The sequence below is a fragment of the Oenanthe melanoleuca genome, chromosome 1A, assembly GCF_029582105.1.
Source record: "Oenanthe melanoleuca isolate GR-GAL-2019-014 chromosome 1A, OMel1.0, whole genome shotgun sequence".
NCBI classification, from domain to species: domain Eukaryota; kingdom Metazoa; phylum Chordata; class Aves; order Passeriformes; family Muscicapidae; genus Oenanthe; species Oenanthe melanoleuca.
In genome coordinates, this window is record NC_079334.1 from 7,771,718 (window position 1) to 7,787,434 (window position 15,717).

The following is a 15,717-nucleotide window of genomic DNA, read 5'->3' on the forward strand; positions in this document are numbered from 1 at the left end:
TCTTGTAACTTGTGACCCCAGAAAACTTTCAAAACAAAGGCAGAAAGCATGTTTTCAAATTACCACAGGAAAAGTAAAGTAATCCCACTCCCACCAGTCAAGCAATTTTACAGCCAGCACACTGCACAAAACCACATGGAGGAGATATTTTTAATTAAGTGCAATATAAGGAAAATAAGGGTTACCCATATTCAGTCTAAACAATTATTAGCAAAAGAGATTTAGTATTTTAAAGTAAGCCATTTAAGAAAGGCTTACTGTTTTAAACATAGGCTGTTTTCCATTATAAAGTAGAGCTTTTAATTAAGATTAGTAAGGCCTAATTCAAGCTATAATTTGGTTCCTTTAGTTAGCAAATGTCTATTAAAACCAAGCAATTAAGGTTAAATGGGTTGAAGCATTTAAAGCACTCCCTCCTGCTTCAAATACTATAATAGAAAAGACTATGTCAGTGCCTAATTCAGACCAGAAGACATGTATTTATTTCCCTTAAGTTTTTTACTTCCTTGTTGATCATAAAGTTTATTGAAGAAGAAAATCTTGGTAAACTAGATTTTCAGTGGAACAATATGTTGTTAATAGTTTAAAAAACAAGATATAAAATATAAATTCTGCAGTTTTACATAGTATAAAGTTTGTTCCTATTATGGTTTTTCCCTTAATTTTATAAATATCAATAATATAAATATCAATTTTATAAATATCAATAATAAAGACTGATGTTGGGGAGTAGGCTACAGCAACTCTCTGTTGCCTTCCATACAGACCACCAGAATATCTGTCTTATAAACAGCCCAAAATTATGTCTAGTACCTAATCATAACATCAATATTCATGGAAATCATTAAGAGCCTTTCAGCATAAACAGTACAGGAATGTATTCTAATAACTCTTTTCTAGTAACTCTCTTTGGGTCTTGTGCAGCAAAGTCCAGTGAAAGAACTCAGAAATGTGCATTGAAAACTTATATATTAAGTTAAGGTAAAATGTGTCATTAAGCTATTCTAGAAAATTAATGCTACTACTGTTCCTATCCTGAATAGATTTATGTGTATTTCTCATTTAGAATAAAAGCTGAAGCTTTTGGGTTTTGTTCTGTAAGGCCACATGTGATGCAGTCAACAGGTATTTTTTTTATAATGAAGTTCTTGCACTTCCCTAAAGATAAAGATTTAAAAAAAAAAGTATTTCAAAACAGTCAGTGAAAGGATGCAAAGTAACAGAAGGATCAAGAAGAGAAATACATTTATTATACACCTAGATGTGATTGTTCACCCATATCACAAGAAAATATTTTCCTAGTAAATAATCATTTTCCTGGAAACTATTTGATGGGGTAGTTTCCATTGTTAAAGCTTTTGAGAAAACTGTATTATAAAAGTTCTCCCATTCTGAAGTTATAATCTCCTTAAATGTAAAACTGTGTGTATACAGAATAAGCTGCTGCCATTTTCACAAAGTGAAACATTCTTACCCAATGAAACAGACTATATCCAACCAAAGCATTTTAGTATTCAGGTTTTTGGTTTTTTTCCCAGACAACAGGCTGAGGTTGTCTGTTCCTCTCTCATACCCCTTCCCTGGCTCACTCCTACAGCAAAGCAGCCACAGGTCAGAAATCCTGGCAGCCCTCCCTCCCTCCCTCACTTGTTCCTTGCACTCTCAATCCTTCTGCACACTCCCATCTGAACAGAGGTAAAATCACTTCCCCAGGAGTTCCAGCCAAGCAGAAGCCAGAGGGTTCCACTTGTGTCTGCCCTCTAGTAGCCAAATAATGCAGCTGGCCTCCCTGATGGCTTTGGGTTTGGTCTGCAGCACAGCCAAAGGAGAATGCTTTCCCCTGAGAGCCCAAATCACCACGAGACCCTGGGGAAAATCCCAAGGAAAATCCCAAATTTCCCAGGAGTGAACTGTTCAGCACCTGCCCTTGCAGAGGGTGCTGTACCAAGCCCTGCACTAAGGATCAGGTGGACTTCACCACTGTGCAAGCAAGAATTGGGCTGCTTTAAGAGAAAAGGGATTGGGGAGGGGAAAGGAGAAGTAAAGAGGAGCTTTGATCCCATTAATCTTTAGACAGGTTGGAATGCATCAGGAAAAAAATGGAAATTTCTAAATAAAGTTGGACTTTGGTGCTTTGTAGTAAGAGAAAAACTGTGGCATGTCTCCAAGTCATAAGTTTTATGGAATCCTTTTCCAACAAAATCCTACAAACAGAAATGTGCAAAAAGAATAAAGGCACAACTCTGCTTGGCATAGACACTGACATCTCTAGAGGCATGAAGGCTGATATCAAATTCCTTCTATGCATGTGCTGCCAGACAATTTAGATGTGCATTACCTATCCTACTTACTCAGCAAAGCAAACACCCCACTTCCTTCAACCCCTTTTTCCACTATAACAGGGAGACTGAAAGATCTGAACATGACCTCTGCTTCCAGAAAATTAAATTAGAGCAAATGCACTTCAGTGCAGTTCCCCTCTCACAACAGCAAAATCTAGAGTGCACAGCAGTAACATCCTATAGTACTTTCAGCAATGATATGTCCAATAAATACCTATTTCTGCAGAGGTTCCCCTCCTCTGAAGTACCTTCTGCAGCAGCACCATTCCCTCCAACAAAATTAATAATCAAATTGGTATTATGCATTGCTCTTGTTTTTTTCCCCCTCAGTAAAATTTTTGATGCTGAGCACGACGTTAGATGTAAGGACTGGAAGTAGTTCATGCAGATTAAGGCATGGGAACAATTGTATGAAGCTTAGTAACCTCACCCTGAGAGAGTAAATGAAAATTGTCTTTTATGTTCTCTGAGATAACAGCTCATCTGCTTAGCAAATTGATTGTAAGAATCAGAACAATCTGAAAGTTGTTTATTTAATGTTTCTAATTCTTTGATGGCTGCACTCTAAAACATTGTCAGTAGTTGTGAAAGCATGGTCTTGAATTTGATATGCTGTCTACGAGTCCTGCAGCACCAAACAAACTGTACTAAGTTTAGGTCTAGAGCACGTGCAAGATCAAGGTCTTAAATCACCTTTTTCAATGATCCAGGTTTTTTTTTTTAATTCCTTGGTCACTGAAAAAAACTGTGACCTTCTACAGGCTTCACAGAAGCAGCACTGCAACATAAAATGAGGCAGTAGCTTCAATTTAATAAAGCACTTAAAGAGAATTACTTTAAAAGGTAAGAGTTTCTTAAGATTGAGCACATAAGCTTGAGTACTTTGGTGATTCATGACACTTGAAAAAAAAATTCTTCCAACTGTAATGTAAAGATATTCCTTTTTCTCAGCATCTTAAATGTGTAGAAAAGTCTTGAAATTTCAAGGGGGTCTCTCAAACCCTATCTTCATTTTGTTATAACTCTGCCAAACACTGATGTATGAACTACACTTTTTCTTGCAGGGTATCTGCTTTAAGGCAGGTTTTTTTTTTTTCAGCTGAAATTTAAAACAAATATATATACACTAAAACAAATTAAGGAAAAAAACCAGGAAAAATAGCTTTTTTCTAAAGGGATTATATGGCAAAATCACTGCTTTGCTATATTTTAAAAAAATCTCCCTCAACTGCTCTAACAGATTTAATAGTCTCAGATTTTATCTCAAATAAGGTGTCAGGGAGTTACCTCTCAGGAGATTTCTCAGGACAGAATAAGATGGTCGAATTACAGCTGAAAATTTACAAAAAAAAAAAAAAAAAAAAAAATCTAAAAATTCCTTAGTCCCTTCCCTCAAGATATAATAAATTCAAAGGTCAACAGGCATCTGCTGAAATTTAGGCAGCTAAAGCTTCCAAAATGTCCTTCTTGGTAGGTGTTTTTTACACTTTTTGCTGTAGTTTCACACCACAATGGCTCCAGAAACAAAACTAGGAAAGGGAATCTATCCACACTATTACCACCCTTCTCCCTGCCATGTGTCTCAGCCTCTATATCCAGTTCATTGACTTGTCAGTGTAGAAATGGCTACAGGGCCAGGCTGTACTCCTTTGTGTTGTCTTTCACTTTGGGGGTTATTTCAGTGATATTCTTCACAGAATAGCCCCAACATAAAAAAAAAAAAAAAGAAAAAAAAAGAAAAAAAAAGAAAAAAAGCACCATCAAGGAAAAGGAGCATGCTACTCCTTTTGCCACCACACTCCATGCACATTTTCCCTACAAATTCCTGCCATACATCCTCCATCCCAGAACTGCCTGAGGTTTGGCCAAACCCAAACCTGCCCTGCATTTAAGGCTCACAGCTAGAACAGCCTGGGACTGGCAGCAGGGGTACAGGGAGTGTATCCTCCTCCTCCTCAGGTACAGCATCCCCCATCCCTGATTCCCACTGCCTCCAGAGTGCCCATTAGCATGGGTGCTAATGGACAGAGGGGATGCTACCTGCACAGCAGACAGAAGCAGCATGAGTGGAGTTTTTTTGGGCATGGGAGCAGCAGGAGGTCACATTCCCTAATTCCTCCTATGCCATCATCCCAGGAGAGATTCCCTGGCAATGTCCTGCATCAGCCTCAGATCAAAGAATGTGTATTTCAGCAGTGCCCACAAGCAAAGAGGAGCTCCCAAATGATGGCCACCAGCCAGGCAAAGATGCTTTTCCAGCCAGACACTGAGGAAGAGCTGTGGGTCTGCAGGGGGTGGAAACAGCAGGGACAGGTGAGCTCTGAGCTGCTGATGGGGGCCAGGAAAGAGGTGGAGAAAAAGGAGAAAAAGCAAGAAAAAAGGGGAAATCTGAGAGCTGGTAGAAGCTGTTTTGACTTAAAGATGAAATTCAAGAGAAAGGACCAATAAGGGACACTTAGAGCTCTCAGAACAATGCTGCTCTAACTGCAAGCCCCTGAGAGGAGAAGGGAGGGAAAGCTAAATGAAATAATTGAAAATACATGAGAAAAGGACAAAAGAGAAGTGGGATTTGCAGTAGGGAAATGACAAGGTTAAAAGTCAGCTGAGTGACAGAGCATACAAGACAACATAATGAAGACTGGGAGGAAAGGGGACTGCACCAGAAGTAAAGCTGACAGGTGGGAAAACAAGGAAAACTGGATAGTATCTGGCAGATGCAAAAAGAATGAAGACAAAAGGACAGACCTATAGAGATTAGTACATTTTATTTATGCTCCATTTCAGTATCATTTTCCTGGCAGTTAATTTACATTGTCTATCTGGGTGGAAGGAAGTGCCTTCCAAATACCAAGTTTCCATCACCCCAGGAGGCCACCATGGCTTCTGCAGCTTAGCAACTGTTGAGGCTGGTGAAATTTTATATATATTTATAAGTTCCCAGAGTACCCACAGACCATCAGCAGACAGGGAGCTTATCAACTATTTAGAGAAGTGTCCTTGAAAAAAACCCTCTTTTTTTTTCCAAATTGAGATTTATGTGTAATGCTGTTGAAGAATGAGGTCCATATGAAATATGGGATGGTATTTGTTTATGCAAAATATAGTGATATTTGTATCCAAGAAGCATTTCTGGAGAGAAAAAAAAAGAAAAAAAAAAAAAAAAAAAAAAAAAAAAAAAAAAAAAGAAGTTGGAGTGAATGTTCTTTTTCTAAGTCAAAATGGAAGATTTCCAAAGTGGACCACCGGGGGAGCTGTTCACTGAAGCAGCATTATGGGCTGTCAAAAAGCAGCTCTGAGAGGTAGGACAAGGGTAGGGAAGAAAAGGGAGAGGAGGAAACAATAGGGTTCGTGACACATGGGGACTGATGGCCCTGGGAGCAGTTAAACAGGGCATGTCAGCTTAGCTAAGGGATATTCTGGTTTTAGTGGATGAACTACTGAACAAAGTTGGGAAACTAAAGCAATTTGAATAAATAAATAAATAAAATCAAGGCTCAACTCTGACCAAAACAAAAGCCCTATTCACTGAACAGAAAGCAGCATGAAGGAGGAAAAAGAAAAAAGTTATCATAAGCTGTTAATTCACTTAGGCTGTAATAAAATTCTGATTTAATATAGAATGTTCTCAGGAGTATTTGCTTACTTGCTGCTACTTCTCCACTTCTCCATCCCCCAAGAAAATTCATCCCTTGGTGCAAGTTAGAAAACTTGCAAGTCAGAATTGAGTGTTAAACAGTACCAGACAATTAAAAAAAAAAAAAAAAGGAGAAAGAAAAAAGCACAGATACAGAAAGCATCAGAATTCAATTCTGGGAACACTTTTATCAGCCTGAACCACATAAAATGCATCAAGCTACCCAGTAAGAGAAAGAGAAAATAAAAAAGCAGTTACCAGCTCAAATCAAAGAAGCTAGTTTATATCCCCTCTCCTTCATTTTTTTGACAACATGTACTGATTGATTGTGAAAGCTGCACAGAAGCTCACCCAGAGTAAAGCTATAATCTGTGTGAATCAAACTGGGAAGATTTGACCCTGGAATACAAATCCCCATAAAATTTGGAGGTGGCAGAGTGTTGCTGTGTGCTCAGATGAGCTGCTGCAAGCCAACCCCACAAACTCAGCAGCACAAGCTTTGGAGCACCAGGTCTCACCTGGAACATGATCCTTAGGGCAGGGTGACATCAACTTCAACACGACACAAGCACCATCTGCCAATTATTCATCTTTTTGATGCCTTCTCATATTTTCATATCCCTCCTACCTTTTTTTCTCTAAAGACTGTAATAGTTTCTGGGACAAGTGGCCATGCTAAACTCATATGCCTTTTACTATATCCTGCAACCATGTACATTATGGTGAGTAAGCAAATAGAATTTGCCATGAATCTGTTTACATATGCATGTATACAGATGACATGCAGAATGCAATGCCAAAAAGCAAGGAAATTCAATAAAAAATTTTTATAGTGGCATTACCAGTCAAGTGGAAAAATGCCTCTGTAAAACAACAGACTCACCCTAAAACTGTCAGTTAAAAACAATTGCCAGTATGATTACCACTAATGTTACATGTAGAAAAGTAGTATCTATACCAGCAATAATTTATTTTAGAGTACCTATTTCTTGGTATTGAAAAGAAAAATATTTCCCTCTTGCTTTGCCTTTCTCCTTGAAAGTGGTTTCTTTTCTTTCAGAAAGCACAGCAGCTTCAGCACCTAATATCCACTGCAAACCTCATCCAGGGAGATCAAAGGAGTCCTTGAAAGTATTAATTCACCTTCTACTGCTATTGGAAGAATCATCAATCAGGAAGAAGTCACTTAAGCTGCCTTGTTCAGTGGCATCACTGTTATTCTGCAGAGACAGACTGAACAAGTGTAAGCTCACTAGAGTTGTGCAAGCATCAAGATGCCACCAAAATGCATCAAGAGTTTCAGAAACCAAAGCTCTCACAGGATATCATTGATGAAGATGACTCACTTAAGAAAGAAAGCTCTTAAAAGAAAAGGGATCATTGTTCCACTTAAAGGGTATCCAGAAGCCCCTCACTTATTTATCCCTGCAGACAAAAGGAGGCTCTGGTATGAGATACTGGATGGGGAGCTGGGAAATGAGAAGTCTGGAAAGTCCTGTGTTTCCAGGTTGATTGATTCAGAGCAGCCCTCTCACAATATTTGGATTCACTTCTGAAGAGCATGAGAAGAACACAACAGGTCTTCAAAACCGTAATAAAATGAAAACCCAAGGAGTGAGACCATGAATGAGCTTCTTAAGAAAATGAAAGGTAAAACAGGTCAGCAAGATTAAAATAGTAAGATGAGTATTAAGTAAAGCCTAGAGAGTCGATCATTATTATTTAAATGAAAGTGATGAGTTGTTTTTCCAATTGCTAAGATTTGTTTAAAATCCACTAAAAACAGATCTAATGAACAGGTACAAACAGAAACTTGGTTGCAAATCCACAAAACTACAGAGGATGATAATGACTGATCAGAAGGGACAATTGGTCTGTGTTTCCAAATGGACACATGCAGAGGCTGAATACACCTGTGACTGAGGCAGGAATGGTTTATCATACTTTGAGATAGCCCATACTTAAACCCAGTGAGGTGCTACCACTGAGGCAATCAAGAATAAAGGCCCTCATTGCAGATTATCACCATCATCTGCCTATTTATTTAGACTGGTTGTTTACATTAAGAAAAAGACTACAAATATAGGAACACATGATCAACTTAAATCACTAGAACTGCACAATCCCACTCACAGCAGTCAAGCAGAACTGCTGCTGATGTAGCACAAATTTCCAACCTGAGCAGAAATCTGAAAATCACCCTCTCAGGGCAGACTCTACCAAGACACTTGGCCATGGAATTTGTATGCTGCCCTCAGCAAGAAATCCATCACCAACATTATGAAACTTCACAGGAGAATTAAAAAAAGGAAAAAAGTCCAGCTGAAAGTTGTGAACAATTTTCTTCTACACAAAAAGTTGAAGAAACATTTTAACAACTCTATGAGATCAATTATTAAAGGAACTGAAGCAGAGGTCTGAAAATACTATGAAAGGCAGTAGAAAAAAATTTTCCAAGAGGAAAATTTCAGTCAATATGGGAAAGCAGAGAGTAGAGTTTAATAGTCCAGAAGCAACAGGTCCCAATAAATGTGTCTTGAGGGTCATGTATATGTATACATGTAAGGTATAATCCAAAAGGGAAAAAAAAAACCAACAGCTAGAGCAACTCACTGAAATTACAGTCCCACTGAGGATAAAAAGTAGGCTAAGGAAAAAAACAACCTATAAAATAAACTTAACACTAGCTGGATATAAAATAGGCATAGGCAAACATCAAGCAACAACTATACAGAGAATTTTAACCATCAATGGCAAGAGAGTTTGGAGCAGTCAGAGAAGCAGTATGGGGTAAAAACTCCAAACAACTGGGTTTGAGAGCCAAACCCCTTTATACACGTTCAATGACAATATCCTACAAACTGCAAACACAACATTGCATTGGAGACAAGGCTCTGTCAATGCATAAAGAAACCCAGGACCTGAAATCCTTCTGAACCTTCAGGAATTTCCATTGCTTTCACACAATTTTGTTGAGATATCAGCCTATGGGGAAGCCAAAATTCAATGTTGAGAAGGTAAGGACAAAGTCCTATGGATCATGTAAGACCATGCTTGCTGAATCCAGTCCAATGCATTTGGGATCCTGACTAAAATCACAATGGGGAAGACTTCTTAGGTAATAGCAGGTGGGCAAGGGCAAGTAAATAAATTAATTATAAATTAATGGATTTTGTATATTGACTAGAAATAGAGAATTGTTTTTTAAAGATTATCTGGGTTAGACACATTATTCTGTCCTATGAAAATGACATCTGGAGAATTTGTGCTCAAGAGATATTGACAGATTATGTGATATGGGAAAATATCATGGCAATGCTGACCATGAGGCTTTACAAAGCATAACGGATACCTGATGAAAGAAAGAAAAAAGGTCAACTGAAATCTATAGAGGGAAGCAGAAGACAGGACATATGAATGAGGAACTCTCCTGTCCAGAGAAATAACTCTGCTTATACCTGCTTATAAATAAACAGGTCAAGTGGTTCAGGCAAGAAAGCTAGCCAGACAAAAAAACCCAAGAAAAATACTTGTGAACTAAAAAGTCATCCTCAATCCTCAAAAGCTCTGGAGAAACTCAAGCCAAAAGACATTTTGAGAGAAAAATCAAAGTTCAGAAAGAAATTCCCTACTGAAGAAACTTAACAGATTGTCAGGAAAATGTTTCATTTCTGTATAATTGCTGCTAGAGTTCTCCACATGTCCTTAAAAAAATATTTGTGTCATATGGATTTCTCCCCACCCTTCAGCTCACTGCAGCAAACCCTGAGCAAAATCCTGCACAAGTGGCTGGGCTCCACATTTACTGCATTAGCCCAAGGATCTCATTGTTTAGAAAAACTATAAATAAATACACAAGAGTACACAAATACAGTGATGTACTGGACACATAGGAGCACACAAATATGTGCTCCTAAGAATCATCCAAAAAATGTTACTTTCCATACTCTACCCCTTGCTCTAAAAAGGATTTTCAGGGAACAAAAGCAGTATTTAAGACTACCATTTAAAATAAACAAACATGCACATTTCTGAATTAATTGCAATGCCCTAATACCACCAAACCCAGCAGCTCACTAAAATTTATCAGGATGAATTTGACAGTGTGATGTCTTTAAGCTCATTGTACTGTATGAATGGCAATTCTATTAATTTAGTAAAATCAGGTTGGATGAGAGTCTGGGCAATAAGCAAGTTGTTATGATACACTAAATTTTCCTCAGACATCAAGCAACACTGGTAGATTGCTACAAACTTAGCTGAAGAGGCTCATTATCTGTACAAAATCTTTTTCTCATAGGTAACTAGTTCCACTGATCAAAAAGCTTATTTTGAAAAGCCCAATTATAAAGACTGGGCTTTAGAATCAAGACAAGAATCATTTCATGACCTAGCTCTGGTTTTAGCAAAACAGAAATGATCCAGTGGGTTTCATCTTTGTTAACAGCCCCTTTTATCTTAAAAGATAACTTCTAACAGCTGATCACTGAGGGTGTCTTGTGACAGAATACTGAATATCAATCAATTAAGCTAGTCTGTTTACTTCTGTAGGTTTTGAATACTTAACCTCAAGATGCAAAACAAACCCACTCTCCATGTACAGAAGCCTGAGGCAGATCTCAGACCTGCCACTGACCCTTTCTGAAGCTTTCTGCTTCTACTAAAATTTGATAGTGATTACCAACTTAAGACACAGAACTGGCACAAAATCTTTAGCACTGTTAACATAATACTGTAAAAAAAAAGTTATATATCATGCACAGTAACACCTGGTTTAGACAGCTGACATTACCTAACTAATGCTGAATGAACACCCAGAGAGAATGTGCTGCAGTCTGCCCCAGTTCACTTATCAGGCTTGTGAGACACTAAATTCTATTAGATATGAGTTTGATATCAAACATAGATGTCCCATTATTCTGTACATCATCACAAGGTTCAATCTTGTCTTTTTTACTACTTAGTGAGTTTGGGATTTTTGGGTGTTCTTTTACTGAGCCAAGGCAAACCAGGCAAAGACACATATGTGTAATAGACAAGCATGAATATAAGCCATGTCTACCACTAAACAGAGCTCAACAACTAAAATATAAATAGCTAAAGCATAAGGAAACTTTTAATGTAGAAAAACAATACAAGAAGTACCAATGCCATAACCTCCACAGCTGTGGCCTGGAGTACATTTTCTCAGAGTTCTGCAGCTCTTTCCCTGGAAGGGATGGATAGAGAAAGAACTGGTGCTGAATGATTATCCTGTTTGCAGGAAAGAAAATCTGGCTTCCAGAGGAAAAGCAGCTCAGAGATGCTAGAGCACCTAAAGGTGGACAATGAGAATTTGTCTCTGTCAATTTAAGCCCAAGACAGAAAAATATGACAACCACAAAAATGCTCTCTGAGGGCACTTGAACAAACATTTTGGAGGTCCATGGAGAATAATATGTGGTTTCAAATTTTTGTAGACTAAATTATCTTCTAGGTCTTCAATCTTTTTAATGGATTGTCTATAGACTTTTAAAAAAAAGGTGCATTCTGCCATACAAAGAATACTTGGAAAGAAAATGTTATGCCTACTGAGCACCTACAAGTAGGAAAAAATAACAATCTTTCATCTTTTATTTGGAAGGCATTCTGCTGCAATCACAGTATTTGCTCTTTTCACCAGAGAATCTCTCTGCTGAGATTCAACAGACAAGATGGGGTGCATAAAATCCAGAATATGAGTGTACATAGAGTCTAATAAAACCTTCTAGGTCTTTATCAACTACAAGACTGATATGAGGACATAGAGAAGTAAAGTAAGTTCTTTCAAGTCTGTATAAGCACAATAATGCTGAAGTGTTTCCTTTTAAAATAATGTTCCAAGGACTAGAAATACGTGATCATAACACATGTAGAGTGTCAAAGAGAATCAAACTCCAGCATCCTGACTGAGTAGGTAAAGAAAAACACCTTCTGTAACTTGCCTGGGGAAAACAGTGGTGAGTCCTTTCCATCCATTCTCTGCTGGGGAGCTGCCCAGGGGCTCATCCTATGCCATGCCATGCCATCCCTGGGCCCACCTGTGCCCAGGAGAAGCTGGTGCTACCCTTCTCATCCCACTTTTATTTTATTCTTAAGAGCAGGCTGGCAGGCACAACGTTTGCAGTGCAGGACAATTAGCAAAAGCAGCAGGGGGATGCTTGCCAATAAACACCCAGATTTGAGGTTAAGCAGCTGTAAATCTGCATTAATCGTTTCAGGAATTCAGCTATTTACAAAAGCTTTTAAAGAGCAAACAAATAAAAGAAGGGAGGGGAGAAGAGACAGGAGAGGAGCCGATCTGTCCTTACCTTCACACTGCTTCCCTTCCCCTTTGTAGCCCGGCTTGCAGATGCATTTGTAGGATTTTGGTGTGTTTTGACAAATTGCATCAATGTGACAGTCGTCTGTGGCTTCTGCACACTCGTCAACATCTGGAAGCACAGAAGGAACCCCGAGGGGACAGATAAGAAGGGAGACCTGAGACACAAAACACCAAGGATTGATACTCCCCTTTGCCTGCCTTCCCAGTGTCATGCTGGAAATGAGAACATCTGAGCATAAATAACTAATCCAGACAATGTGATATTCTCCTTAAGTCACTTTTAAGCACTGCTCCCCGGAGCTGGAGGGACTCACTCTCACATTTCTGCACCAGGAATGAAATACTTAAACACTACAAATTAGCTTCTGCTGTTTAAGTTTGGTACTGGAGACCCACATCTTAGTAAAACAAGAGAATGCTTAAATTACCTATAAGAGGAGAAAAAGAGACCACTCGCATGTTCTAACACAGAGATTTTTCTTAATTTATAAAGATAGACCCTAGTTTAAATAAACTGTGCTGGCGGGGGAATGGAAAAAAGAAATATTTGAACAGCAAAACCACATTAATACTTTTTACTGAGAAGCAAAAAAATAAATAAATGGAAGACCATATGAAACTCGGTAAGGTAGAGTGGAGGAAAGCAACCTGCAATAACATCGTCTACTTGGACTAACACTCATTTAGGAGGAAAAAAGTCCCAGCAGTTGTGGTGGGTAAGTCTGACTCTGAAAGTGGAGACTCAGACCGCTTTTCTTGTTTCCAGAGCGGGAAGCAAACATTGCAGTGACGGGCATTCGTTCTCTCCCCGGACTCAAAGAGGATGGGGAGGGAGGAGGATGAGACAGAGTCGAGACCTGGCAGTCGTGGGAATGTTAATGAAGTGAGCACGGGGGGGGAGAGAAAAAAACCCAACAACTGCGACCTATTGAGGGATGGCGTGTGCTGGGAACACGGGAATACTCACAGCCCTGTGTATCTGCCCGGCCCCGGCCGGAGCGGAGCGGGCCGGGCCATCAATGCGGTACCAACCCCCGGTACCAACCCGCGGTACCAACCCCCGGTACCAGCCCCCGGTACCAACCCTCGCACGGCTCCGATGGCACAGCCACACCTGCGGCTCCGCAGGACACGGCGGGCGGACAGGGACCCGCAGCGCTGCCCCCGCCTCAGGGGCAGGAGGGACCGAGGGATGGGGATGCTGCGGAGGGAAGGAGGGAGGCGGGCACCCAGCGACAGGCAGGAGCAGTCGGTTTCATGCCAATTACATTAACACGTCCTCAAAAAGGTGCGCTAAAGTGAAAACGGGTCTTATTGCTGGCTTGAGATCCTAGCGCTAATTGCTTCAGAAGTGCTCACTCAGCCATCTCCAGTGATAACACACGGATCCTTCAAAGTCACCGGGAACAGGAGGGGGCTATTTAGAGAGCGGAGAATAAGCAGACATTGTAGCATGGCACACAGCAGAGAACTTCTGTGAGAGGTGCAGAGCTGGCGGCCCCACGGGGCACCTCTGGAATCCCAGCCAGAGAATCGCCCGGACTCTTCTGTATTGTTGTAGAGCTTCTGCCTTTTTTTTTTTTTTTTTTTTTTTTTTTTTTTTTTTTTTTAATATCGAGCATCGTAATTTTCCGGACTAAGGCAGAGCTGCTATAATCTGTTGCCTTTTTTCTTGTCCATTCGTTTATTTTCACCAGTGAGCCAGTTCAGATCTAGCTATGATTTACGTGAATTAGCTTAGGTGTTGTCCGGATCAGGCACAGACTCAGTCAAGCACAAAGAGAAAATAAGTTTTTAGGGGGGTTTTCTCTGGGGTTTTTTTAATGCTCTCGTTCATACTTTTGAGTCATTAAACCGGCACCCACCTCCCATCAAGATCAGCAAAAGTGACAGCTGGACTCTTTATAATGCCGTCAAAAATTCAAACTGCATTGAGCCAAGGGGGACATTTCACAGCAACCAGAGGATGCCTGGGAGTCAGGCGTGAATGCCAATGAGTCAAATGAAAGGGCAAAACCAAGTATGAGCCCCTGCTCTGCTCCACATCTCACATTGCATTACTCGGACTTTAAGAACTTCTAGGCTGACTTCGTTCATTTTGTTACATTCAAACTCCGCTATCCGAGAAACTGCGATTTTTTTCAACACACTCCCCCCCACCCCCGCCTGCCCCCGCTCGAACTTCACCTTAAAAGATTTCTCCTCGCACAACTTCAAAACACGCATACATTTCTTTCAGAAATCACTTTGGGCTTGCAACATTCCAAAGCAGATAGGACTGGGAGGGGGGAGTCTGATTTCTGGTTTGTCTTTTTTAAACACCGAAGCAAAGACCAAGTATAATTACAGCTATTAACCTGATACGAGCGCCGCTGTTAAAACCGCCAGGTCTTTGGGTTAATGCGCAGACAGGGAAAACCTGTGCAGAAATCCCAGCTAATGCTCACTCTGCGGAGTCTCCAGGGCTCAGCACAGACTTATCTCGCAGGCACTCAAGGAAAGTAACTTTTTCTTCCCCATCTCTCCCTGCAGAAATCCCTCGGCTCCGGCTGTGTCAAGCACGCGAGAAAACGCCTCCCCGCCGCACCTTCCGAGACGCCCGGCGCTGCGAGCGGCGAGCAGCCACCTTGCAGCGGGCAGAGCGGCGCGGACACACGGACCCCGCGGCCGCCCCCGGGGCGAGGCGGAGCCCCCTCTCCTTACCTGCGCCCCCGCTGCCTCCCGCCAACCTGCCGGCCCAGGCGAGGGCGAAAAGCAAACAGCAGCGCCGCGAAAAGCAAACAGTGCCCATGATAATGATGCGATCGGCGGTGCCCGTGCGCGATAAGGGACGCGCTCGGGGCCGGCCGCGCGGAGCCGCCGGCGCTGACGCCCTGACAGCGCCCCGCTGATTCGCCGCGGCTCCCGCGGCGGGGGCGGTGCCGCGGCCGGGGCGGGCCGGGGGCAGAGCCGCCCCTGCGCCCCGGGGAGGGGGTGCTGGGCCGCCGGGAGCCGCTGCGGGCCCGGCCGGTGCTGCTGGCCCGGCCCGGCCCGGTTCGCTGCCGCCCCTCAGCATCGCCGCCCTCCGCGCCGCGCCCCCCCGCGGCTGGGGCCGGCCGGACGGACGGACAGCCCCACACCGCGGCTGTGAGGGCAGACAGGCCGGCGGACACTGCCCATCTCCTTGGCAACCGCGGCCAGGGATCCTTCCCCCTGGGAAGGGTTCAGGCTAAAAGACAACTTTTTTTTTTTTTTTTTTTTTTTTTTAATCGCCGGTGCGCCTTTCCAGCCCTAGGTTTGCTCCTCCACAGCTCCGTAAGTGATCCCTGCGGCCCTGGCCCGGCCGAGATGCTCTCCCCAAAATCGCTGCAGGCAGACACGTGAGTGTCATTGTCACCGTCACCTGGGAGGCGAAAATA

The 15,717-nt window shown here is 41.7% G+C and overlaps 1 protein-coding gene across 2 annotated transcripts in view; it reads right to left on the reverse strand.

Annotated features, from left to right (window-relative positions):
• The window catches only part of SCUBE1 (signal peptide, CUB domain and EGF like domain containing 1), a 184,377-nt gene extending 169,170 nt beyond the window's left edge, over nucleotides 1-15,207 (reverse strand). The window contains exons 1-2 of one of the 2 annotated variants that reach the window (XM_056481851.1): nucleotides 15,023-15,207; nucleotides 12,306-12,428 (exon numbers count right to left, since the gene is read on the reverse strand). In XM_056481851.1, coding sequence (XP_056337826.1) covers nucleotides 12,306-12,428; nucleotides 15,023-15,110 — 211 coding nt within the window. In that variant the 5' untranslated portion in view covers nucleotides 15,111-15,207. The remainder of the gene's footprint in view (nucleotides 1-12,305; nucleotides 12,429-15,022) is intronic. The other variant, XM_056481852.1, reaches the window with a different exon arrangement.
• Nucleotides 15,208-15,717: the final 510 nt, after the last annotated feature.